Here is a 26731-nt window from a genome sequence, read left to right on the forward strand (position 1 = left end):
AGTATGAAGGAGCTCTCTAGTTTTAGAAGTTGTAGAAAGTACCTAATGGATACATGATAGATTATTTACAAAACTAAGGAAGAAGCAAAAACTATGGTTACTCAAGGAGAGCAAGCCATTTAGTAGAAAACAATGGAGCGGCTTTAAGATGGCTGACTAGAAGAATCTGGTACTCGCCTCCTCCACAAAGTAGAACCAAAATAGTAGATAAGCATACTTCAAATAGATCACCTAAGAGAGAACACTGGAATTCAAGAGAAGTGGCAGGAAACACCTAAAGCAAGGAAGAGAGGAAAGCAAGGTTGCCTGCTTGGCTGGGGAGGCTTCCAGTGCCAGTAAAGAGTCGGTGAGTGACCTGCAGTGGTCCACACTCCCAATGCAGACTCCTGCAATCCGAGCCATTAGGAGAGTCCCTTAACCCACACAGGCCTGGAGACTTACAGGGTGCTGTCTGGAGACCATGCAATGGTACCGCTCCAGAGAGGGAGCTCCCAGTCCTAAGCAGCTACAGCAAGGTGCCATTTTGAGAGCCCAGCCCCCACCAGAATGCATCCTGCCCTGGAGCCCAAGAGTCCCTGCACATCTCTGGAGTCTCACTGACATCCTCTGCACACAGCCAGAATCACAGCTGGCTGCTGCCACCAGAGCTAAAGGGCAAGCCATTAGCAGTGACCTCACGATTCCCAGCAGAGGTGCCTCTGTTCATTTACAAGCACCCTGAGAACAGGCTTTTGCACCCCCTGTCCCTAGCTGCAGGGCCACAGTGCAGCCACTGCCACCCCTACACCCAAGCATTCTGCCACAGGCCTGGGTATCACCCTGCCCCTGTGTGCCACAGCCAGTGCCCATACACACCACTGTGGTGGCCTGAGCACAGGCCCGCCCCCAGCCTAGCTCCACCCCCACCCCACGTGCCCAAGCATGCCATCCAGGGGCTGGGAGATCAACCTCCCTTATCTACCACTATTGGTACCTGAACACTCCTCCTAGGGGTCTGAGGTTGGGCCCACCCAGCCAGCTCCTATCACCATAGCTGACACCCATTCACACGGGCCACCTGTAGGCCTGGGAACTGGCCCACCCAGCCACCCCTGACACCAGCACAGACCACCTGGGAGTTGGAGAGTCACCGATGCCACAACCACTGTCCATGGGCCCAAAGACTCACCCACCCATCAAGCCTACTGCTGCTCCTGCCAGCACCTGAGCAAGCCACGTGGAAGCCCAGGAATCAGCCTGCCTGGAACCCACTAACACTGGTACTAGCATATGCCACCACTGGGCACATGGACAGGCATGCTCGGCCCACTGCTGCCATCACAGAGGCCCTGAGGATTGGCCCACCTAATGTCCCCATCCTCAGCAAGCCACCACAGGAACTAAAAACCACACCCTGTGCCACTGAAACAAAATCAGACACTACTAACAGTTTACGGCTGAAGAAATCATATACAGACTATGTTACTACATGCACCCAAAATCAAAGCCAAAGTGCCCTACTTAATCAACACCATAGATAAATCTTCAGGAAGAAGCCCTCCCCTATGAAAGCAAATTCAAAAAACTGGAAGAACTGACTATTATACCAGATACACAGATATCAATGTAAGTACACAAGAAACTGAAAAAGCAAGGAAATATGACATTTCCAAAGGAACACAGTAATTCTCCAGCAACAGATTGCAATACAAAAGAAACATGAAATCTTGGAAAAAGAATTCAAAATAATGATATTAAAGAAGCTCAGTAAGAATCAAGAGAACACAGATAAACAATACAAAGAAATCAGAAAAACAGTTCAGGATATGAATGAGTTGTTTGCCAAAGACATATAAAAAGAACCAAACAAATTCTGGAACTTAAGAATTCACTGATGAAATATAAAATACATTTGAAAGCTTCAACAATAGCTTCAAGCAGAAGAAAGAATTTCAGAACTTGAAGGCAGGTCTTTTGAAATAACCCAGACAGACAAAAATAAAGAAAAAAGAATAAAAACGAATAAGCAAAGCCTATGTGACATGTTGTCCCAGAAGGTTAAGTGAAAATGAAAGGGACAGACAACATATTTAATGAAGTAATAGCTGAAGACTTCCCAAGTCTAGCAAGAGATTTAGACATCCAAATACAGGAAGCTTTAGATCCCCAAACAGATAAAATTCAAAAAGGTCTTCTCCATAACACATTATAGTCAAACTGTCAAAAGTCAAAAACAGAATTCTACAAACAGCAAGAGAAAAGCGTCTAGTCACTTATAAAGGACCCCCATCAGACTAACCAGGTTTCTCAGCAGAAACCTTATAGGCCAGGAGAGAATGAGATGATATATTCAAAGTACAGAAGGGGGTGGAGGAGTGTCAATCAAAGATACTATACCCAGCAAATTTAGCCTTCATAAATTAGGGAGAAACAAAGTCTTTCCCAGTCAAGTAAAAGCTTAGGAAATTTATCACCACTAACCGCCCCTACAAGAAATGCTTAAGGGAGTCCTACACCTAGAAGCAAAAGGACAATGCCTACCATTATGAAAACACAGAAGTTTAAAACCCATTAGTAGAGCAAACACACAAATAAGGAAGAGAAAGGACTCAAATGTTACCACTACAGAAAACCATCAAACCACAATGAGAAACAGTAAGAGAAAGAAAGGAACAAAGGATATACAAAACAACCAGAAATCAAGCAATAAAATGACAGGAATAAGGCATCACATATCAATAACCTTGAATTTAAAGAGATTAAACTTTGCAATTAAAAGATACTGTCTGAATGGATAAGAAAACATGAACCAACTATATATATGCTAGCTACAAGAAACTCATCTGTAAAGACACATTTAGACTGAAAGTAAGGGGATGGAAAAGGTATTCCATGCAAATAGAAACCAAAAGTGGGCAGGAGTAGCTATAATTATATCTGATAAAACAGACTTCAAGTCAAAAACAGTAAAAACAGACAAAAATATGATTCAGCAAGAGGAAATAACAATTCTAAACATATATGCACCCAACACTGAAGCCCCCAGATACATAAAGCAAATATTACTAGATCTAAAGGGAGAGACCCCAATGCAATAATAGTTAGGGATTTCAACATCCCACTCTAGGCATTAGATAGATCATCTAGACAGAAAATTAACAAGAAAACATTGGATTTAAATTACACTTTGGAGCAAATGGACCTACCAGACATTTGTGGAACATTTCATCCAACAGCTAAAGAATATACATTCTCATCAGAACACAAAACATTCTCCAGGATACAAGAGATATTATGCTACAAAACAAGGTTCAACAAATTTCTAAAAATCAAAATCATATCTAGTATCTTTTCAGGAAGGAGGAACTTCAGAAACTGTATAAATACATTGAAATTAAACAACATATTCCTGAATAGTCACTGGGCCAAGGAAGAAGTTAAGAAAGAAATAAAAAATTTCTTGAAACAACTGCAAAAGTAGAAACACAACATACCAAAACCTTACCAATGCTAAGAGGTAAATTAATACTAATAAATGCCTACATTAAAAAAGTGGAAAGATTTCAAGTAAATAATCTAATGATGCACCTCAAGGAAATAGAAAAGCAAGAGTAAACCAAACACAAAATTAGTAGAAAGACAGAAAAAGAGCAGAGCAAAAACTAAACAAAATGAAGACTAAAAAAAAATAGAAATCATCAATGAAATGAAAAGTTGGCTTTATGAAAAGATAAATCAATAAATCACTAGCTAGACTAAGCAAGAAAAAAAGAAAGACCCAAATAAAAATCAGAAATGAAAAAGGAGGCATTACAACTGATACCACAAAAATTACAAAAGATCATCAGAGATTATAATCAGCAATGATACACTAACAAACCAGAAAACTTAGAGGACACAGATAAATTCCTCACCACCTACAACCTACCAAGATTGAATCAGTAATAGAAAGTCTCCCAACAAAGAAAAGTCCAGGACTGGATGGCTTCATAGCTGAATTCTACCAAAGTTACAGAAAAGACCTAACATAATTGTCCTCAAACTATTCCAAAAAATTGAAGAGAATTCTCCCAAATTCATTCTATGTGACCAGCATTATTACCCTGATGCCAAAACCAAGTTAAGAATACAACAAAAAAGAAAGCTACAGACCAATATCCCTGATCAACATAGACACAAAAATTCTCAACAAAATACTAGCAAACCAGCCTGGTGCAGTGGCTCACGCCTGTAATCCTAGCACTTTGGGAGGCACAGACAGGAGGAATGCTTGAGGCCAGGAATTTGAGACCAGTGTGAGCAAGATCAAGACCTTATCTCTACAACAAATAGAAAAATGAGCCAGGCGTGGTGGTGCATGCCTATAGCCCCAGCTACTCAGGAGGCTGAGGCAGGAGGATTGCTTGAGCCCAGGAGTTGGAGGTTGCAATGAGCTATGACGATACCACTGTACTCTAGCCGGACAATAGAGTAAGATCTTGTCTCAAAAAAAAAAAAAAAAAAAAGCCTAGCAAACCAAATCCAATAGCACATCAGAAAGATAATAAACCATGATCAAGAGGATTTTATCCCAAGGATGTAAGAAGTTTCAACATATGCAAATCAATAAACATGATATATCACCTCAACAGGATTAAGAACAAAAACCATATGATCATCTCAATAGATGCAGAGAAAGCATTTGATAAAACTCAATATCCCTTCGTAATACAAACTGTCAACAAACTTGGTACAGAAGGAGCATAATTCAACATGATAAAGGCCATATATGACCACCCCACAGCTAATATCATACTGAAATGGGGAAAGCTGAAAGTCTTCCCTCTAAGAACTGGAATAAGAAAAGGATGCCAATTTTCACCCCTCTTATTCAACATAGTACTGGAAGTCCTAGCCAGAGCAATCAGATAAGAGAAAAAAAATAAAAGGCATCCAAATTGGAAAAGAGGAGGTCAAATTGTCCCTCTGTACAGATGACATTCATCTTTTATCTAGAAAAACCTAAAGACTACACCAAAAAATTCTTAGATCTGATAAATAAATTTAGTGAAGTTGCAGGATATAAAATCAACATATACACCAATAATTAACTAGATGAGAAAGAAATCAAGAAGGCAATATCATTTAAAATAACTACAGAAATTAGGTAAAATAAAATACCTAGGAATAAATTTAACCAAGGAGGTGAAAGACCTCTACAATGAAAACTACAAAACGCTGATGAAAGAAACCAAAGAGGATACAAATAGAAAGACATTCCATGCTAATGGATCAGAATTAACATCATTGAAATGACCATACCACCCAAAGCAATCTACAGATTCAATGCAATCCCTATCAAAATACCAATGTCATTTTTCACAGAAATAGAAAAAAATAATCCTAAAATCTGTATGGAATTAAAAAAGAGCCTGAATAGCTAAAGCAATCCTGAACAAAAACAAAGCTGGAAGCATCACACTACCGGACTTCAAAATATAATACAAGGCTATAGTAACCAAAACAGCATGGAATTGGTATTAAAACAGACACATGCACCAATGGAACAGAATAGAGAACCCAGACATAAATGCACATAATTATAGCCAACTGATTTTTGATGAAGGAGCCAAGAACATACATTGGGGAAAGGACTTCCTTCTTTAATAAATGGTGCTGGGAAAACTGGGTATCCATACGCAGAAGAATGAAACTGGACCACTACCTCTCAAGATGGATTAAAAACTTAACCGTGAGACCCAACACTATAAAACTACTAGAAGAAAACATAGAGGAAACACTTTAGGACATTGGTCTAGGCAAAGATTTTTTGGCTAAGACCTTAAAAGCACAGGCAACAAAAATAAAAAAGAGACAAATAGGACTATATTAAACTAAAAATCTTCTGCATAGCAAAGGAAACAAGAGTGACAGAATGAAGAGACAACCTGTTGAATGGTAGAAAATATTTGCAAAGTAGTCATCCAATAAGGGATTAACATCCAGAATATACAAGGAACTCAAACAACTCAACCAACAAAAAGAAAAACAAAAAACAAAATCACATTAAAAAGTGGGCAAAGGACACAAATAAATGTTTCTCAAAAGGAAACATACAAATGACCAACAGATATATGGAAAAATACTCAGCATCACTAATCATCAGAGAAATGCAAATCAAGACCACAATGAGATAGCATCTCATCCCAATTAGAAAGGCTATTATCAAAAAGACAAAAAATAACAGAAGCGGAAGAGGATGTGCAGAAAAGGGAATTCTTATATGCTGTTGGTGGGAATGTACATTCGTACACCCACTATGGAAAGATAGAAAACAGGGCCTAATCCAGAGAACTATGCTGAGGGGGATTTGCAGTAGTAACTGAGTTTTTAAAGGGGGAAGCCAAGAGTATTTATTAATACAAGAATTAGCCTGACACAGGAAGAATGGATGGGGAAGAACCCTCAGTTAGCTGCCCTGGCCAAAAAGGCTTTCCTTCCTTGCTTAAAAAGGACTGCTCCCTCTACTAACTACCCCTGCTCACAGATGTGAACACTGTCCTGAAATGCTTTCAAGAGCAATAGTCATATTTATAAAAGGAACACCTGAGCCTACCATCAGTGTCATCCCTGCTATTATGTACAGGAAAATAACTCCAGAACCACCAGAAAGGAAGAGACGTGGATTTCCAGGAGACACAAATTTAGAATGAATAAGAGTTAACAGGAAAAATAAATCATATACTTCATTAACCTTCACGTTCCTCCTCCCCCGTTTTCATCTATTAAAAGGGACTGTATATACAAACACCACAGGAGGTGGCTATGGAGGGGAAGTCTGCCGCAAGGCCCCAGAAGGAAAGCATAGGTAGGCCTATCTCTATTTTCCCCTTTTTCCATTAGGAGAAATACTTGAACTTTCTATAGTTGAACTTTTCTAGATAGTGACTGAAAGTAAGAGCTCAGAGCAAATCCAATAATACCACCGATTGTATACAGCCCAGTTTTAGAAAGCAGAAACGAGTTTAACAATTAGCCTTAGGAATCTACCAATATCCTCCAGGATGCCCGCACTGAAACGAGGCATCGCTACCGGACCTAGGTGTGGGTTTTGCCTCCAAGAAGAGCAACACGAGCGACGGTAAGCCTCCTGAGCCGCTCTTCGGGTAGGGCCTCTGGTCATCCAGGAAGTCCCTCTGCTGACTTGAGCTTTACTGACCGCCCTAGTTACAAAACCCTCTGTGCGCAATGGCAGTCCTGCCAGCGCCACTGGTTTTCCTCCTTGTCCCCCTTGCTGTTCTGCTTCCGGCCTTCGTGGAGCCTGTTCTGTCCCTGCAGTAACACAGTGGGAAGCCTTTGCCCCTGAGGAGCACCTCAGCGAAGAACTGAGTATTAGCGCTTCTGCTCTGCCCTTTCCACCCTTTCTCTTATTTCTAGTTGTGCATCTCCTACTTTGGAGCTTTCTTCACCAGAAAAGTGACTATTGGGATTGGGAGGGCTCCAGAGGCCAGAATCTCTCCTCAAGCAGTAACCCCGCATGAAAACCCCAGGTAAATCTCACTGCTCAGTGCAGGGTCAAGGGTCCTGCCTCTCTTAGTAAAACTAAAGCTTTCTACTCAAAACATGATGGAGACATCTTTGTTAGTACATTGGTGAGTAAAAAGAAAAAAGGTATGATGGAGACAAGCTACTGGCCATAATAATTTTAAAGAAATAAACAAAAGCTTCTTAGCGAGGATATTACTAGAAATTCAACAGGCAATTTTCTATTCCTTAGGGCAATAAGGACAGCAGGAGTCAATCTGCTCAAAATAACCAGATGTTCCAGCCCGGAAAGGAGGGCTGTAGCAAGCTGGCCGTTTCACCTGCAGGCAGCGAATCGCTTCACTGAGAAGGGCAGAGGCCTCCTCCCACCCCAAACAGCATCCAACGCTTGTGGGTCCACTTTGTGAAGAGCCTCACGATAGTTTTACAAAGTGCACAAGGAAGACATGGTCAAAATAAATGAAAGACTTTTCATTGTATATGGCCATATCGGAAAAAACTTAGAGGGTATATACATTTTTTCATTCATGTAAATATTAATATTTTTTTAAATCAGAAAATGAAAAATTTTGAGATACTACTTATACATTCTTTATTTCACTATCACTGAAGGATAGTGCTATAAACCTAAATGTTTGCATCCCCCCAAAATTCATGTATTGAAATCCTAATCGCCAAGGTGATGGGATGAGGAGGGTGGGGCCTTTGGTAAAATGATTAGGTCACGAGGGGCAGAACCCCCATGGATGGGATTAATGCCCTAACAAGAGACTCTGGAGAGCCCCCTTTCCCCTTCCACCGTGTGAAGACAGTCTACAACCTGAAGGAGGGCCCCCACCACAACCCAACCATGCTGCTACGCTGATCTTGGAATTCCAGCCTCCAAACTAACAAATAACTGTCTGTTGTTTGTAAGCCACCCTCTCTGTCACAGTGATAGCATCCCAAACTAAGACAGGTAGGATGTGACCATTTTAGGTTGAAATTTCTGAAACATTTAGCTTCCATTAAAGGATCTAATTATAGTATCTCACCCTTAAATCTGATTGTTGAACAAGATATTTTTTGAAACTGGTTTATTTTTATTTTGCTTTTCCTTGACTAACCTTGTTAACACTTAACTACAAAATGTCATGATGATCTCATAGTCTCTTAATATTCTCTTCTTAAAATAAGAGGGTTTTTTTTTTCCATTTTAAACTATAATCAAGGGGTCAGTGTGCAAGCTAAGAACGGTTTTCACATTTTTAAAGGGTTATGTGTCCTACGAAGCCTAAATATTTATCATCTGATCTTTTGCTGAAAAACCTGGCCAACCCCTGAACTAGACTAACAACAGCATGCTCAACACAAAGAAATATACCTTGGTCCACTTATTTTGAAAGACTGCTTTTAAGACCAAGCCAGGCAAACCAAACTGAAATTGATTGTTCTACCTACATTTGATGACAGATCTGGCCAGAACACTGTAAGGCAAGCCTAATTTTAAGGTGGGATTCATTCAATATCTAAATTTAGGAACTCCATGAATCCCAAAGGTGGAGAAATGGAAGCCCTAAGAAGACTAAACTGAGGCCATGGAATTGTTCATCATTTGCCCAGTGCCCGGCATTAATCCACAGTTTGGGAATCATCATCATGAAATAACAATGCTAGGTAGCACATGGTCGATGCTAAATGAGAGACTGTATGAATCTTGAGGAAAGTGGGTGGTGTGAGAGTCTACATAAGATTTAGATAGGTGGGCAGCACTGTCTGAACACAGGAGAGGCGGCCAGGCCCAGACGAGAAGTATTTTGTGGCAGGGAGGAGAGTACAGCTGAAGCACAGAGAGTGAGAGGAATTTCAGAACAGGCAGTAATATAAGCAATCTGGGGTTTCAGCCTCAATAGAATGGTCTCAGGAAAAGTGTTATATTACATTCCTCACTGTATCGAAAAAAGGACAGTCTCATAACATGGCTGTTCTCCTGAATAATCAAATAAATTTGGAATCTCTGGCATTCAGCCAAGTTCAAGGGGGATCACTAAGCACATAAATTGGCCATGTGCAGAGCAGTCCTGCCCTGGGCTCCCACCAGCCTGGGAGACTTTCACGGATGCCGACTCTCTTGGCACCACAGGCCCGGGCTGCCTGCCAGAGGAGAACAAGGGTCAGAGTATTTTCTTTATGAGACATTTTTAACTAGAAGTTAATGTCCCGGTGTCAGGAATTGACAGGCAAATTTTGGCTATCAAAGACTATCCTCAGAGAGGATTTAAATGACTGTATCTCCACCCAAATCTGGGACTGACCCATGATGCCAAGATGCCCAGGGAAACAAGATGAGTCATTGCCTAAGGAATTTGGGGGTGGGGAGGCGGAGGTTAAATGCTGAACATAAATGTGAAAGCTGGAAAGCAAGGAGACATCTGTGTATTCAGGGCTGAAATCAAAGCTGGGCCTACATCCACATCAAGCAAATACTTCCACTGTCTAGAGTCAGTGAAATGCAGTGCATAGTTGCTCTGACCTGCTTTCTTCTCCAGAAAGGACTTGGTCTAAAACAAACCTATTTATCTGGACCTTTTTTTATCATTATAACTACATCTAAATGGCTCTTACCGACCCAATTACCAAACTATAGTTGAGGTAATTCTCCCTGCACTTGTATCTCTAACTTGCCTCCTCATGTGTTCCTGCATGTCCACAGAGCAGGCCTGCTAGTGAGGCCCTCTATACACTACTTTCATCTTCTCTAATTTCATTATTTCACAAAAGAGCCCTCAGCACAAGTCTCTATTTGACTTGAATATACAGATGTAGCAGATGTTTTGAGAAGGGTCAAGGAAAAAGAACAGAAAATGATAAAACATGGAATATGATATGTCTGAGAATTTTCTTTAAAATTAAAAACAGTGGGCCAGAGTTACCTGTCAGTCACTTCCTGACTGCTATTTTACTTCCAGCGATCTGTATCACCTGACCTTTCTCAAAATAAACGGACTAGGGTTCAGACCATGTCATCAACCAAAAAGCAAGAGAGCCTGATTACCAGAGACCCCCTAGAGGGCTCACAGGCCTCAGCAGCCCTCTTCTTGCAAGGCTGAACTGGTAGCAATCATCCCTCATCTCTAACTTCATGGGGATCATTAGAAAGCATCAAAAAAGTATTTTAAAATGCAAATCAACATCAACCCAAACTCAGATTCTTAGGTCTCTCATAAAGAAGGACTTAGACACTGACACACACAGGTGAGTGAATAACAAACCAAAAAAGCTGCCTTGTGGCCCTCTTGTTACTACAGGGGGCCCCACCGATCTGGGGCAAACATACCTTGTTCTTACTCTGTAAACCTATTGTCTTGCTCTTGCTCTGTAAATCTATTTGGTCCTTCCTCAATAAACTTCATTTCCAGGGGAGCTCTAGCTCCAGGGCATACAAAGCCTTTCCATACATTTTAAAGCCATTTGGTGTAGTCACAAGCTCATGCTTTGGGAAAAGTCCTCAGGATCTTAATGGCTGGAGCCACTGCCTGGCCTTTCTATTCTCCCTCAGTCCCCATACCCTATTTAAAAAGAAAAAAATATATATTTGGCTTCCTTTAGAAAGAATGCTTTTTCCTAATAAGATAAATGAACAGAGATGTTAGAATAGTATTTGCTGTTAACTCCCTTCAAATAAGTCACATTTCCCATGGCACATCTGCAAGAACATTTGGATGTCTGTCTTAAAAAGGCAGCCTTAAATTCTGCTGAATCAGAACCCTATGCTTCCTCAAAAAATTAAAGTAACATAAGATGAAAGCTTTGAAAATTAGCTCTGTTGTCATGGTCTGAAGTTGTGGATTTGAATTTTACGTAACACATCTGCAATTTTTATATTCTTTTAATGTTTAGAATTTGGTTTTTCAAATAAAAGATTATAATAAAATTTATCTTAAATTCTAAGACTAAACTAACTTTCATTGAAACCATCCTTTATAAAATTAACAAAGGTGGGAACTGTGGTAGGGGAAACATATATATTACGAGCCATTTTCCCTAGCTTGCTTTCCTATAATTGCTTACTAAGGAGTCACAATGCTGATGGTCCTAAAGATTCTTAGCCTTCTTCATTGTTCCCATAGATAAGATCACCCTTGTGAAACCTAAGGCTAGTTTTTGAGAGATCTTCCAGGCCCTGCATTCCGTCTGGTGGCACGGCTGACCCACCCAGACCAGTGACCCATACCAAGAACTGTGGTATTGCTACCCCCACCAATAACTGACTCAGCAAAGAAGACAATTTCTACATCCCTGTGGTTCCACCCTGAACCCACCCAATCAGCAGACCCAACTGTCTAGCCCTTTGCCCACCAAACTATCTTTAAAAACCCTTTCTCCCAAATTCTTGGGGAGACGAATTTGAGAACTTCCATCTCCTCACATGGCGCCTGTGATATTTAATTCTTCCTCTGCTGTAACCACTGCTGTCTCAGTGTACCGACTTCCTCTAGAACAGTGGGCAAGGAACCTGGCTGGGCTGTAACATCATTAGTCTATCCTTAATATCACATATCATGAATTTTTAATTTTAGCATTAAATCCTCACATAGCACATAATGTGATCAAAGTAAAAAACCAGGAAACTGCAAATTTACACAATACACAACTAAATAAAAATCTACTTATAAAGAAAATTAAGACACAAAAATGATAGCTAGTTTGTTAGGGTAAAGATCTTCTCCCCTCTTCTCTTTTCCCCCAAAATGTTGACAATGCTATTTTATATATATATACTATATATCGTATTTTGTAAATAATATTTTATAATGTAATAATTTATTATGTAAATAGAAAGAACATTACAAAAAATAAAAATCAATTAAAAATGATCTTTAAAGATCCCGTGCTAGTGTCCTAAAGCCTGGTCTTCCATTAGTTACTCTCAAAAAACTACACATTACATCTCTAGTTTGATATGCAAAATATGGGTACAAATCTTTCCTAACTCCTCACTGCCAACTCTGTATCACGCAAATGCAAATCCACAGGCTGCTCTACAGGTTAGCATTAGGATTGTTCCTGGAAGTTGTATAGATCTGTGGTCCCCAACACCACCCCACTACCACCCCGGTGGTCCCCACCCTCACCCCCATCCCTGTCCCTAACCCCCTCAGACCAGTACTGGTCCACAGCCTGTTAGGAACCAGGCCAAACAGCAGCAGGCAGTGGCAGATAAACTAGCAAAGCTTTCTCTGTATTTACAGCCACTCTCCATTGCTTCTCGTAGGAGTGTGAATCCTACTATAAACTGCATGTGAGGGATCTAGGTTGTGCACTCCTTATGAGAATCTTTTTTTTAATACATATATTTTTTTATTTCAGAATATTACAGGGGTACAAATGTTTAGGTTACATGTATTGCCTTTGCTCCGCCTGAGTCAGAGTCCTTATGAGAATCTAACGCTGACGATCTGAGGTGGAGCTGAGGTGGTGATGCTGGCGCTGGGGAGTGGCTGCAAATACAGATTATCATTAGCAGAGAGGTTTGACTGCACAACAAATGTAGTGCCTGAATCATCCCAAAACCACCCCCCTTCCCCAGGTCTGTGGATAAACTGTCTTCCATAAAACTGGTCCCTGGTGCCAAAAAGGCTGGGGACCGCTGGTATAGATGACAGGCTTCTGAAGCAGCAACTGCCTCTCCTAGAAGTTGAAACCTTTCTGGTCCCATGCAAAACAGTCTAAGAAATGTGTCAGAAAATGGATGAAAAACAAAGCCTGCTCAAATAGGAGCAAGGACAGCTGCCTTCACTTCCAGTGATCAAAACTCAACTCCATACCACAGCAGAGCCTAGGAGGAGAGCAGCTCAGCTGCTGTATGTCCAGACCAGCCAGCTACTGTGTGTGTCCAGCTGCAGATGAGGAGAGCAGCTCCCCGTTACAGGGAGGAAGTTACCAGGCAACAGCAGTCCCCTTGGCCTGGCCCTTCCGATCAGTGATTGCACAGAAGCTGTTTGTGTGCTCCAGAACACCACTGCAGAAAATGTCCCAAAGTACAGGCACACGTTGACTCATTCTTAGCCCAAGACTTTATAGACTTGCTGACTGTCTGTTTAGGCTTCTGCCACTTGCTAATGTACCAGCACAGGAGACGACACTGATGCTGAACACATTAACTCTACATAGCACATAACCCAACCACCGATAGACACAAAGTACTTACTGCTACAAACAGCATGCAGTACATGGAGAACGAAGAGTGGCCTGAGTAGAAGGACAACCTAGAAGAGAAAGAGGAGAAATGTCAATTTTATCTCCTGGAGGCTGAGAATATTCTTGATTTCATAAATCACCTCCTTAGCTTCAGGGTGCACACAGCTCCCTCCCGCCACACCTTTAGAAATTAGAAGAGCTGGGGTAGGGGGACAATTAGGACATGAACGTTAAAGAGTCCAAGAAGGATATGAGGTCACATTTCTAGACAGTATCATTTTATTGAAACTCTCAGGAAGGATGAATCACGGGAACAAACTTGCCAAGCATTTCTACAGATGTTAGAAGATTAATACTTGACAAGCCATAATCGGCATAAATGACCTTGACTTTACTACATATAAATTTATGTGACCATGATTAAAGTTCTATTTTCCACTTGCAGGGTTAGGCCCTGAATAATGTAATACCTCCTCTGGAACACCCAGAAGTTGATTACTTTTTTCCACCCATATTAATATTTTAGTGTTTTAAATGGGTACACATCTTGCCTTACATTTCCCACTAGATTAAGTGCTTTTGTTTGATATTTATTTTACAATTGTGCACTGACAGTACAATTGTGCAGTACTGACAGTACTGCACTAGATGAATCACCTTTTTCAATGTTATATTCTATAAACATCTGAGTATCTTCTTTCCACTTAAAAAACAGAATGCTCACAAAACTTAATTTTATAGCACTTCTGAAAAAGAAAAAGAAAGCTCACTAACATTCAAGATCTAAGTTGTGCTTACACAGAATTGGCCACTGATGCTGAAAAGCATGTCAATTAGGTACAGTAAAAGTATGCCATGAAAAGATGCTCACACAAATAATGAGTGCATCTCCTGACTGCTGTCCCTACAGAAGAATAAGAACAAAAACAAGAGGGACAGACCCTCAACTATTTTACTTACTATACTCTGCCTTATTCAAAATGAATTACTATACTCTGCCTTATTCAAAATGAATTTAAGGGAGATGTTGGTTCCCTAGATTCAGAGAGGAGAAAAGACTCCTAAAACTCACACCAGAAAAGTTATGTACTTATGTTTGGTAACTGATGGTAGGTGGGAAAATGAGGATTATTTAAGTATATACTGATGATGTGTCTACCAAGAATTTTGATTATCTTTTTTGTAACAGATACATTCCGAACTTCCTGTGCGAACCAGAAATTATAGAATTAAACCTAATAATTTTCTGGGTTTAATCTATATAAAACAAGAAAAATAAATCAAGTGTTAGCCTTACTATTTGACCACAGAGGATGGGTCAATACAAATCTTTATTTTATTTTTTAGAAACAGGGTTTTTGTTCTGTCACCCAGGCTGGAACGCAGTGGCCCAACTACAGTTCACTGAAGCCTCAAACTCATGGGCTCAAGCAATCCTCCTGCTTCAGCCTCTCAAGTAGCTGGGACTTACAGGTGCACACCACAATGCACGGATAATTTTTTAGTAGAGATGGGGTCTTGCTATGTTGCCCAGACTGGTCATGAAATCCTGGGCTTAAGCAATCCTCTAGCCTCAGCCTCCCAAAGTGCTAGGATTATAGGTGTGAGCCACCATGCCCAGCCTAAAATTCTTAAAGTCAATAATTGGAGCAGAGTGCTGTATGTTTTATAGTTAGTTTTGGTAAGTTTTATCGAAGAGCCTACAAGTTAACAAAAGCTAATCTGAAGGACTGTCAAAACCCATCAAGCCAATATAACCATGATCACAGAAATACTCTCAAAGCCAAGCAAGTTTCATTAAATCTTGTACATTGTGCCACAAAATCATAAATTATAAATTTATGTATCAATAATAGTTTTAAACAGCTCTGAATCAGCCACAGGGTGATTTCATTAGTTGAAAACAAAATGGTTTCAGTTTATTATGAATACAAAAATAGATTTTAATCTGTATAGAATCAGCAAAGGAGTCTGGTTATGACTTTGACATACAGGGATTAAAAATAAAGGGAAAATTATATTCAATCTCAGTTTCTAAGTCTTTACACATAGTAACTTATCAAGCAGATCATGGTAATATGGACTTCTATCTCTATTAAAATGAAAATTAACAGAATAAAGCATGAAAAATATAAATTCAAATTATTCACATTCCATACAAATCTAACTCTTCATTGGAGTCTCTGGGAGATAAAGCCCCAAAAGGTATCTTATTATGTCCATAATTTATAAATGGACTAAATATTTGTATTTGTATGTAATTTAATAAAACCCAAGGAGTAGTCCAAATGCAGTTTTCATCATAGCGACCTCAACTGAAATGTTTAAATTTGGGCCCCAACCTAAGAACCCTGTCCTTAGATTTAACCGATCTTAGATTTTAACCAATCCTGAGCTACCATCTCACTGCATTATGCCCTCTCTGATGAAGGTAGATACAGTACAGTAACAATTTAAGTCAGCTTTCCATCAAATCTTAGGAAAATCTTTTCAGAAAGAAAATTTGCAGAGATAAAAATGTATTTTGAAATGCTATTGTTTTCACTAACTCTGGGAGATGATCTATTAAATAATAGCAAGCTTCCATTATCAAGTAGACTGGTTCTGACCATGTAACTTACTATGAATGGAATTCTATGCCAAATGACAAATTTATGATGCGTTTTTCCCTTACATTTGTCAGCCCGAGAAGCCCCTTCTCCTGGGAGAGCTGATTAAACTCAGCCTGAACTCTATATCATACCCTTCAGAGCATTCGTCCCCCCCATCTCCCTACCCCCGTTTCTGTGAGTTCCCGCCTCAATTCAGCATTCTTGCATCTCTGTATTCCAACATCCCCATCCCTGTTGGGTCCTATAATTGCAAAGATGACCAAATTCAGCCTTTACCAGTTATCAAAAACAATCAACTTATAAAGTCTTAATTTGGTATTTTGGGGGCTCACGAGGAGGTTAAATCACAAAGAACCCAGCTCATCATCCATCTCTCTGCTCTTCTCCATCACCCAACTTTCTTCTTCTCCCCACTCTCCAAGGTTACAAAAAGTTACACTTTTAGCTATTCTTTTTTTTTTTTGAGACAGGGTCTCACCCTATTGTCCAGGCTGGAGTGCAATGGTGTGATCATAGCTCACTGCACCTCCAACTCCTGGGCTCAAGCTATCCTCCTGCCTCAGCCTCCCAAGCAGCTGGGACTACAGGTATGTGCCACCAAACCTGGCTAATTTTTTGTATTTTTTGTGTAGAGACAGGGTCTTAATCGATGAAAAAAATAGATATTGCCAATGTGTAATTATTTCAAGAGAATACCAATTTGTCAGGCTAGGCGTGGTGGCTCACACCTGTAATCCCAGCACTCTGGGAGGCCAAGGAGGGAGGATCACTTGAGGTCAGGAGTTCGAGACCAGCCTGAGCAAGAGCAAGACCCCCATCTCTACTAAAAATAGAAAAACTAGCCAGGTGTGGTGGTGCATGACTGTAGTCCCAGCTACCTGGGAAGCTGAGGCAGGAGGATCGCTGAGTCCAGGAGTTTGAGGTTGCTGTGAGCTAGGCTGATGCCACAGCACTCTAACCCGGGTGAGAGAGCAAGACTCTGTCTCAAAAAAAAAAAAAAAATTACACCAAGCCACATAAGATATCTAATTTTGATACCTTAGCCTCTGATGTATTTTTCCCTTACAGTGAGTTAGAAATTAGGACTTTATCATCAAAGCCTAGAAGCATTAGGAAATCCAGCTTAACTTCCTGTTCTTGTCACTCTTCTGTCAGAAATCTTGGGCAGAATGTCAAAATGCGTTAACTTAAACAAGCAAAACCTAAAGCATCTTCCCAGCACATCTGGCAATCATTTCAATAATGTGTGCAAAATGCTCAAAAATCTTTTTTACATTGTGATCAAAGGCAGTCAGATTAGTTGAGCAAATAATATCCATAATGATGAAGTGGCAGATGTATTCTCTTGTAAATTTTTAAAAATTGAGGTTTTAAAAACATTCTTAAAGCAAAGGTTAAGTGGCACAACAACAACAAAAGATAAAGAGAATTTAGGTATTGTCTGAATTCTGTTTTCCACTGCCTGTGTGAAGATTTTCTCAATTTTCAAAGGAGCATTCCTGTCCTTCAATAAACCAAAAGTCTTGAAAAATTGCCTGTCTTTTTCATAAGTTTCCAAACATTACCTCAGAAGCAAAACATGGCAGTTGCAATAGATTACATAAGAAAAATAATGGTTAACATAACACAAACATAAAAGAATAAAGCCAATCCTATAATATCTCCCTCCAATGCATAGATGGTTAAGTTTACTATACAAATGGACAGTAATGTTATTCGATAATATTATCTAATGTCTTCCCAAACCTCACTCTCCCAAAAGAGAGGCACTAAAATTTCCTTAGCAACAAAAGCTTTTTCTGTCTGTTTCCTCAATGGAGAACAGCATCACAGGAAGTCAAGTCAAGATCCATACAGGTCAGCAGATTGCTAGTCAGTAAATTAGCTGGTCCAGGTAAGGCTGGTGCCATTTTGGTACAGCAAATTTCTGTACTCCTCATGGGCTATTGTCAGTTTCCTTACCTCCACATTCCCTGGAGGCTGAGTAGCACTGTTTTTTTTTTTCCCTTTCTTGCCAGGACCCTGCTCTTCAACTTTAGCAAAACTCTTATTCCCCAAAAGTGAGTTGCTAAATTCCATATATGCTCTGCTATAATATCTTTGTTCAGACTTTCATTGCCTTATACCTGGGTTGATACCACATTCTCCCAATTGGTCTCCACATCTCAATCCTTCCCTTCATTTTGTACAACATGCAGTTCATATTCCTTAGAGTCTTACTCTAAAGCCCTCTAATATTTGACCCCAAACTTGTAGACCCTAAACCTCTAGCCTGCCTGCCTTTGATTATATCAATCCCTGGACCTGAGACATGTTCCATCCCAATTCTACACATTCAAATCTTACTCATCCTCCAAAATGCCTCCTCCAATAGAAGTAATATTACCATCCTCTGATTGTATGTAGCATTTTATCTTTAAGGCATGTATCACTTTCTATCATCCACACTATCATGCAGCAATGAATCTCCAAACATGTCTCATCTATGTAGTGAGCACCATAAGAGCAACATGCACATTTTGGTAGCTCCCACAGTGACTAGGATATGAGAGCAATAGACATTAGTTGAATTTAGTAACCTCATGGAAGAGGCTAAGGCTGTGGTTCTCCAATCAGCAGCCTCAGCACCATCCGGGAAAGTTGTAGAAATGCAAATTCTTGGGCCCCACCCCAGACCCACTATAATAAACTCTGGGGGTGAGGCAATCCATACTTTAACAAACCCTTTGGGTGTTTCCAGTGCAGCTCAAGCGTGAGAAACATTGGGGCAAACGAGTCAGGGTGGTGCAGGGGTAAGGAAGTAGTCACAGCTACAGGCCTAAATTGTCAGGTAATGACATTCAGAACAGGAATCTAGAAAGATATACTGGCCTTTAAGTTACATTCCATTTAAATACACTAGTAATTAATGTCCTTTCATAAAGTAAAGGAATTTTTTAAATCATCCCCTTTCTTCATTCTATATGCTGATATTTTCATATAGGTACATGATTAAAAAGGTTATAGGCCAGGCACAGTAGCTCACGCCTATAGTCCTAGCACTGTGGGAGCCTGAGGTGAGAGGATTGCTTGTGCCAAGGAGTTCAAGACCAGCCTGAGCAAAAGTGAGACCCCATCTCTACAAAAAACAGAAAAATTATCTGTGTGTGGTGGCGCACACCTGTAGTCCCAGCTACTTGGGAGGCTGAGGCAGGAGGATCGCTTGAGCCCAGGAGTTGGAGGTTGCAGTGAGCTATGATGATGCCACTGTACTCCAGCCTAGGCAACAGAGTAAGATCCTGTCTCACACAAAAAAGAAGGTTGTCTAGTTACTGATATACTCATCCATGAGACATATGATAAACCTGAACAAATGAATCTTTTTGCAGTCATAAAGGCTTAACCAGTAATATTGGCAATTAGACCATATAGAAGAATCCATTCTCTCAAAGTATAAAGCAGGTTTTACCAGGTACTTAAGTACTATAGCTAGTCACTCTAGATATAATGGGTTTTCACTATTTTAGAAAGTACTTCCTCAAACTTCAGCTTTATTTACCTGCATATGGGTTGCATTTAAATAAGGAAAATTATTTCCTATATTTACTAGGTTGCCAAAATCCTAACAGAAATACCTTTGTATTGAATATCTGATTCATAACAGCTAGAGATTAGTCACTTAAAATTGATCAGAAACACTGAGCTGGTATTTAAACATAAATAATTTAAATAAAAGCCAGAAAAAAGCAAATTGCTTAAAGCAGCCAGTAGTTGCTATACTGTACTATCACAAATAGACCAGCTGGCTGTGGACAACCTTAAATTCACCCTACCTAACAGGGTAAATATCAGCTCCCACCTTCTGGGATAGATGTCATGCAATGTCATGTTCCCATAATCCAGGTGATCTAAAGCAGTGGTTCTCAAAGTGTGGTTCTAAGATCAAGCCCCACCCGAAACCTTCCGAATCAGATAGTTGAGGATGTGGCCCAGCAATGTGTTTTAACAAGCTCTCCAGATGATTCTAATGAACCGCTGAAGTTTAAAAGCCACTACTAGTCCAAAGAGACTCTTGACCTGGTGAGGGAGCTACAGTTCTCAACTCCAGTGCTCGGGTGCTCATTAGCTTTTTTTTTTAAACTGAGAAGAATGGCATTCTCATTAGCATAAGCAAGGACAGTCCTAATAACTAATTTTTTCTAATGTTGCAAGTATAGCCCTTTTAAAGTTAGAGTAAATTCTCAAGTATTAATTTTAAACTATGAATAGAAACTCTTTAGATATAACAATAAATATTCCACAATCACAAGCAGTTTACACTTGGACGTGTCCTTCTAGATCCTGACACATACACAACATCCAATTTTATGGGATTGAGATCCTACAGTATGCATCATGCTTGTGATTGTGGATGACTTTGTTCTTTGCTTCTTGTGTTTTTCAGTTTCCTATATTGCATATATTAACTTTAAAAAAAAGGTTATTTTAAAAACTTGTAAAAAATAAATAAATTAAATAAATAAATAAATAAATAAATAAATAAATAAATAAATAAATAAACAAATATTCCATTAAAGTTCATTTATGTTCTCACTTCTATGTTTAAGACCTAATGGCCACCACAACTGAAGTCCAGTAACAGCCCTGTGGTATCAGTAACAGCAGACAGAGCACAAGAGAGTGTGCACACACACAGGAAAGAAGAGGATGGTGGGGAGAAAATAAGAGAATGGGAAAAAATCAAGACCAAAAACCAAAATTGTAGGAGGATATTCCCATCCTAACATGTAACTCTGACTCATTTACACAGTTAACAAAAGCAACTCATTTTGGGCGCTTATGTTCCCTTTTCCCCCAATGCTAAGCATTATAATTTTATAATTAAAAATTTACATGAGGACAGGCTGTGAAGATAAAAAAGTTAAAAGAGCAGATTACGCTCTAATCCTAATAACTGTAGACAATATTTAAACCAAAATGTTTTTGCATTTTTGGCTTCCTGACTTTTAAAATTCAAGAGAAAAGGAATAGGCAAGTCTGAATCCAGCCAAACTATACTCCACAATAGAACAGCAATGCAAAGCCACAGTTATGTTCCCATATTACACAGCTCTGAAACTGGCAACAGCTGACTCATTCTGGAAACACTGATGGAAATCACGTTTTTCTAAGAAGATAAAAAGCCTTCCTAGAACTTCACTTCTACATTTGATTTTCCTTTCTCCTTGCTTCAGATCCCAAAGCTTACCAATACATCTTTTCGTTGAAAATTATAAACAATAATTATTAATGAATACACCTCTGTAATTTGAGGTTTCCAAATATTCATACTGCTTTTAAAGAGGTTGTTTTCCCAGCCCTTACACAGGACTTTAAATGGACAACTACATGTGCATTTAGTGTGAAACGTTAAAGGCTGATGGGTAAAAAGCCTAAGTGCACTTAGCTCAAAAGTGTAATCACAGTAATAGTGTATGTCAGCCAATTTACATGCACTAAGAAAAGAGGGTGAGAGAGTATGACACCTAAGGACCAAAACATAATTCTTCATATGTAGAAGACTGAAATAGGACCCACAGATTTCACCTCTCACAAAAATCATATGCGATTTTAAATGAATTATGTTATTTCACATTTTATCAAAGTGGCTTGTGTAAAAAGCAAATATCTCATCGATAAGAAATATCACAAGAAAATTTTGAACTAAGACTTAGGTACTTGAACCAGAGAAACAATGTATGTGTGAAAAATTTGTGTCTTTTAAAAAACATTTACGATGACATTCTCGGGAGTTTAGGTAAACTCTTATCACTATAGTGACTCTCTTAAGTTCATTGGCTGAGAGAAAAGATTGGAGGTTTCCTGTTTATTTTATGTTGGTTGATCCAGGAAAGATATTAGGTTATTGTGTATGAAATATCCGACATCCTTAAGTACTAAGTTTGACAGTTGATATCTCTGACATTTCACTTTGACACTTCTTGTTTTATTTTTATTGTGATAGTACATCCTCAGTCTTCCAAATGCACAGTTTGGCTTGTGATTATCTTTCACATTTTTTTTAGAGCAATTTTTGTGAAACCATGGATAAGTCAAAAATTTGTGTTATTTCTGAACATGAGTTCTGTTGTGGAACCAAATGCAGCATAGACAGCTTGAAATACCAACAAAGTGGGAAGGATGTGGCTAATGAATGCATAGTACATCGATGGTTTGAGAAGTTCCCCTGGTGATTTTAATCTTGAAAATGAGCCACGTGGGTGATGAGTCCAAGGTGGATAATGATGAGCTGAAAGCTGTGGTGGAAGCAAATCCATCTCAACCTACACGTGAATTAGCAGCAAGGTTTGACATTACTAACCCAACAATATTGGACCATTTGAAACAAATCAGCACGGGAAAGAAGGTGCTAGATAGATGGGTACTGCATGAATTGAACAAGCACCAGCAGAGAAATCATCTTGAAGCTTGCCTTTCTTTGCTGTCATGACATAAAGGCAAACTGTTTCTACACCATATTGTTATGTGTGATGAAAATAGATTATTTTGACAACTGCAAGTGTTTAGTGCAATGGCTGGATAAAGTGCTGAACACAGTCCAAAACCGAATATTCATCAAAAAAAAGCTAATGGTGTCTGGTCGTCCAGTGTTGTCATTATACACTACAGCTTCATGAAACCTGGTCAATTGATTACAGCGGATGTCTACTGCAACCAACTGGACGAAATGATGAAGATGCTTGTGATTAAGCAGCTGAGATTGGTCAATAGGGACAGGCCAATCCTCTTCCATTCCTATCATTTGTTTAATGCAAGTCTTCCCTGCTAGACTAAGCTCCATGAAGATGGGGACCACAGATGTCTTGTTCACTGCTGAATCCCCAGCACATAGCATAGTGTATACTCTAGTTATATAAGGTGTCTTTTTCACTCCCACTAAATGTAAAAAACAGGAGCTACTAGCAGGCCTATGTTGCTTACAAGGAAACCAACAGGACAATGAAGTGTCTGGAAATCATATATAAAAAACAATCAAAGGATGTTTTTCCCGGAGAAAGTATTTGTTACTAATAAATGACAAACTAAGAGAAATTAACCTATCTTAAAATATAAAAAGGTCAACCACACAGAAAAGGTAAGGCTGACAATGCTGAAACTTGAGATGAGGAATTGGCTCTGCTACTAATTAGTGGCTTTACTTAAGGTTCTTGGGCCTCTGGTATTTCCTCAATCTAAATTAAAGGAGCTGGACCTTCTAGGTTCTAAACATTCTATTTCATTCATGTTTAATAACACTCCTGAATGTAGAAAGTGGATGTATTGTCAACCTGAAGACCTAGAGCTGTCACAACCTGAACCAAGTTACCTTACAAAAAAATATACTCTAAGAATACTAAAGATCTAGCAGACCTTCATAAATGGTTGTACTGCATCAGGGTTCAGCAAACTATGACCACTGGGGCAGCCACTGTTTGTGTAAAGTTTTACTAGAACATAGCCACACCATTCATTCAAGTATTGTCTATGGCAGCTTTTCTACCACAGTGGCAGAGTTTGACAGTTGTGAAAGAGACCATATGGCCCACAAAGCCTAAAATATTTACTATCTGGTGTCTTAACAAAAAGTTTACTGACCCTGGACTCAATGATCTATAAGGTTCATTTTACATTCTTACATACTGGCGATGAAAAGAGCTGTAGTAAAATGCTCTTAAATGGAGGATAGGAATAAAATAGAAAAAAAGAATGAAGAGAGAGACAACAGGTCAAACATGATTTCAATTCACCTCCGAGTGCTTCCACTAGCTTCTCTCTTTAAGCTAGTAGATGGCTTGTCATCCAGTCACTGACTCCTTCTATTCAAAGAATATACAAGATAAAATAAGCATTAGAGATTTAACACTCACCTGCCTTCCTTAACTTTTTCTGCATTCCCTCGACATATGTAGTTTTCAATGTAACCATCACTACAGTTGATTTTTGACCAGTCTGGGTCACAAACATCCAAGAAGTGAGGTCGCAGTCTGCCTATTGAATACTTGGCAATGTCAGTCAGGGACTGACTAGCAGCTGCACCAAATAAAAATGTTCCAATGGCTTTGTAAATAGTGGCTATGTAGTTATTCCTGATAAAGGAATTTGAGTGCAAGAGGTTAAAGTAAACAGACAGGGTTTCTCCAAGAATCATCTGAAAAAGAAACAGAAAAATAGTATGTTAAAGTAGCAAGCAGGCACTTAAAACAAAACATAGAAAAGAAAACGGTAAATCGCAATAAGATCTGTGTTTTAAAAACAGCTCCACCACTTTTTTCTTTACAACTGGGGAGTCAACTTAGGATATCTAATTCCAAACCACAAAAAAAAAAGGTGTCAGATCAACTGTGGATACTGCTTACAAAGCCATGGCTCATCCAAAATCATTTCATAGCCTACCTGAAGCAACAAGGCCTTATTTCTTTTCTTGTATTAAAACAAAATTGAGCTTCAGTAAGCAGATACTGATGTATCCTGGAGGACAAAAATCACAGCTTGTGCAAAAAACACAAACTTCCCCAATCAGAAACTCCCTTATATAAGTACTTTTGACATCTTCATTTTTCTCAAACATTCCTTTGAATCAAAGATATCCATCATATTAAAGAGGATAAAACAGTTTCAGGGAAGAAATAAATCTAATATAAAAGCCAGGATCTAACACTGATGCCAAAGGGTACAGAGGGCAGGGATTTAGCTGAGAGTCTACCAGTCCTGCCTTCCAGGAGATCTTTACATGGGGGCTCTGAGTCATAAGTTTAAAGATATAAAAAGGTTTCCAAATGCTTTACAAGTTAAATCAATATCCTGAGAAATTCAAAGAATACTGAACAGCAACATTATAAATAATAACATCTGCTGATTAAATAAGACAGTAAGATACTCTCTCTACCTAAGACCAAAATAAACAGAGAATAGTCTGCTTGCTAATTTGTGTATAAGGAATATAAGTAATAAAGTTTCAGTTGAGATGCACACTAGTTTCCATCCTTCACCTTAAATTTATATAAACAATTTTATAAAGCATTGAAACATTTCCATTTAATGAGGATTAATTGCCTTCAGGATGAGCCTTACTACAAGTGAAATAAAAGATTGCTTCCCAAAAGGAATTTCAAGACCTGATACCAAAAATTCTTTCCTTATCTGGCTCAATGGCTCCTAAAATTCCATAATTAGAATGTTATAACTTTGACTACTAGACTATGAACTCTACAAAAGCAAGGAGGACTTCTTAATTGTTGAATAGAGAGCTGGTAATCGCACAGTGATTTAAAACAAAGTAGCTGGTCAATAAATTTTAATTGAAGGTGCTGCCTTCAATTAAAGGCAAACACTCTTAATTTAAAAACATTAAGCCTCACAAAAGTACAGTCCTCATTATAGTCCTTAATGTGAACGAATTAATCACATCCCTTTCTGAGACCATGTCACAGAAGAGGAAAACTATGTGTACTTCTAGGACCTCGTATCTTCACAATTTTGCTTGGGGTCATCCCTTACCACCTACAGAAGCCTTGTGTTTAAGTACATATTGCCTCCTCAGGCCGTTAAGAGGGTGCAGTAATTCCTGATAGATAAGTAGCCAGAAGGGACTTTTCTAACATTTCATTATGGAATTGATCTTTGATAATCAAAAACATGCCAAGTATATTAATCACAATTTTAGCAGTTCAAACTTCCACATCTCAGCTGTTCTTAAGCACTCAATTATTTTCCAGAAACAAGTACTGAACTTTGTGAGTCTTCCTAGTCATAATCATCATTGTTTATGGCCACCGAAATCCTAGTTCAAGCCACTGATGACAGAAAATCAGTTTGCTAGGAACATTCAGAGTACTGGGCACAGATTAAAAGCTGATCTACTGAAACTTAACCAGAGAGTGGAAAGGACTCCAAAGCTGGCAACTGCTTATGTCATTTTTTATTATATGAAATAGACAATAAATAAGTTCTAAATCAATTCTTCTGAATTAAATGTAAAGATATCTGTCCATTTTATCTACACAAGATAGCCATATTCTTTTTGTTTCATTTTAATACCTTATCCTGCCCTTTGAGCCATTTATGCCAATTCTTAACCTTCGGTGTAGTCTACACCTAAACTAACTGTGGCCTAATCCTAGAACTGACGTGACTAGTCATGCATTATTTACTTAGATTCTAAGGATATGATAAATATTCAAAGAACTATAACATTTGGGGGAGTAAAACAGAATACTTATGACAATCAAAGCTAATAATTATTTAAATTAGTATAATTCAACCTCTTAAACCTATACCCCATTAGCAGTCTCTTACCATGTCCTTTATATCTCCAACAACCAAGATGATTTTATATTCCTCTACATTGTCCCTACAGTTTTGTGTTTCATTCAGAGCCCACCTTCCCAAAAGAATAGTCTAAAATCAATGGCACATTT

The 26731-nt window shown here is 39.0% G+C and overlaps 1 protein-coding gene across 2 annotated transcripts in view; it reads right to left on the reverse strand.

The window, feature by feature from the left end:
- The window catches only part of PLPP1 (phospholipid phosphatase 1), an 87200-nt gene that overhangs the window by 3857 nt on the left and 56612 nt on the right, over window positions 1–26731 (reverse strand). For both annotated transcript variants that reach the window (XM_045565657.1, XM_045565656.1), the window contains exons 3-4: window positions 24182–24462; window positions 13694–13751 (exon numbers count right to left, since the gene is read on the reverse strand). In XM_045565657.1, coding sequence (XP_045421613.1) covers window positions 13694–13751; window positions 24182–24462 — 339 coding nt within the window. The remainder of the gene's footprint in view (window positions 1–13693; window positions 13752–24181; window positions 24463–26731) is intronic.

This window comes from Lemur catta, chromosome 12 (genome assembly GCF_020740605.2).
Source record: "Lemur catta isolate mLemCat1 chromosome 12, mLemCat1.pri, whole genome shotgun sequence".
NCBI classification, from domain to species: domain Eukaryota; kingdom Metazoa; phylum Chordata; class Mammalia; order Primates; family Lemuridae; genus Lemur; species Lemur catta.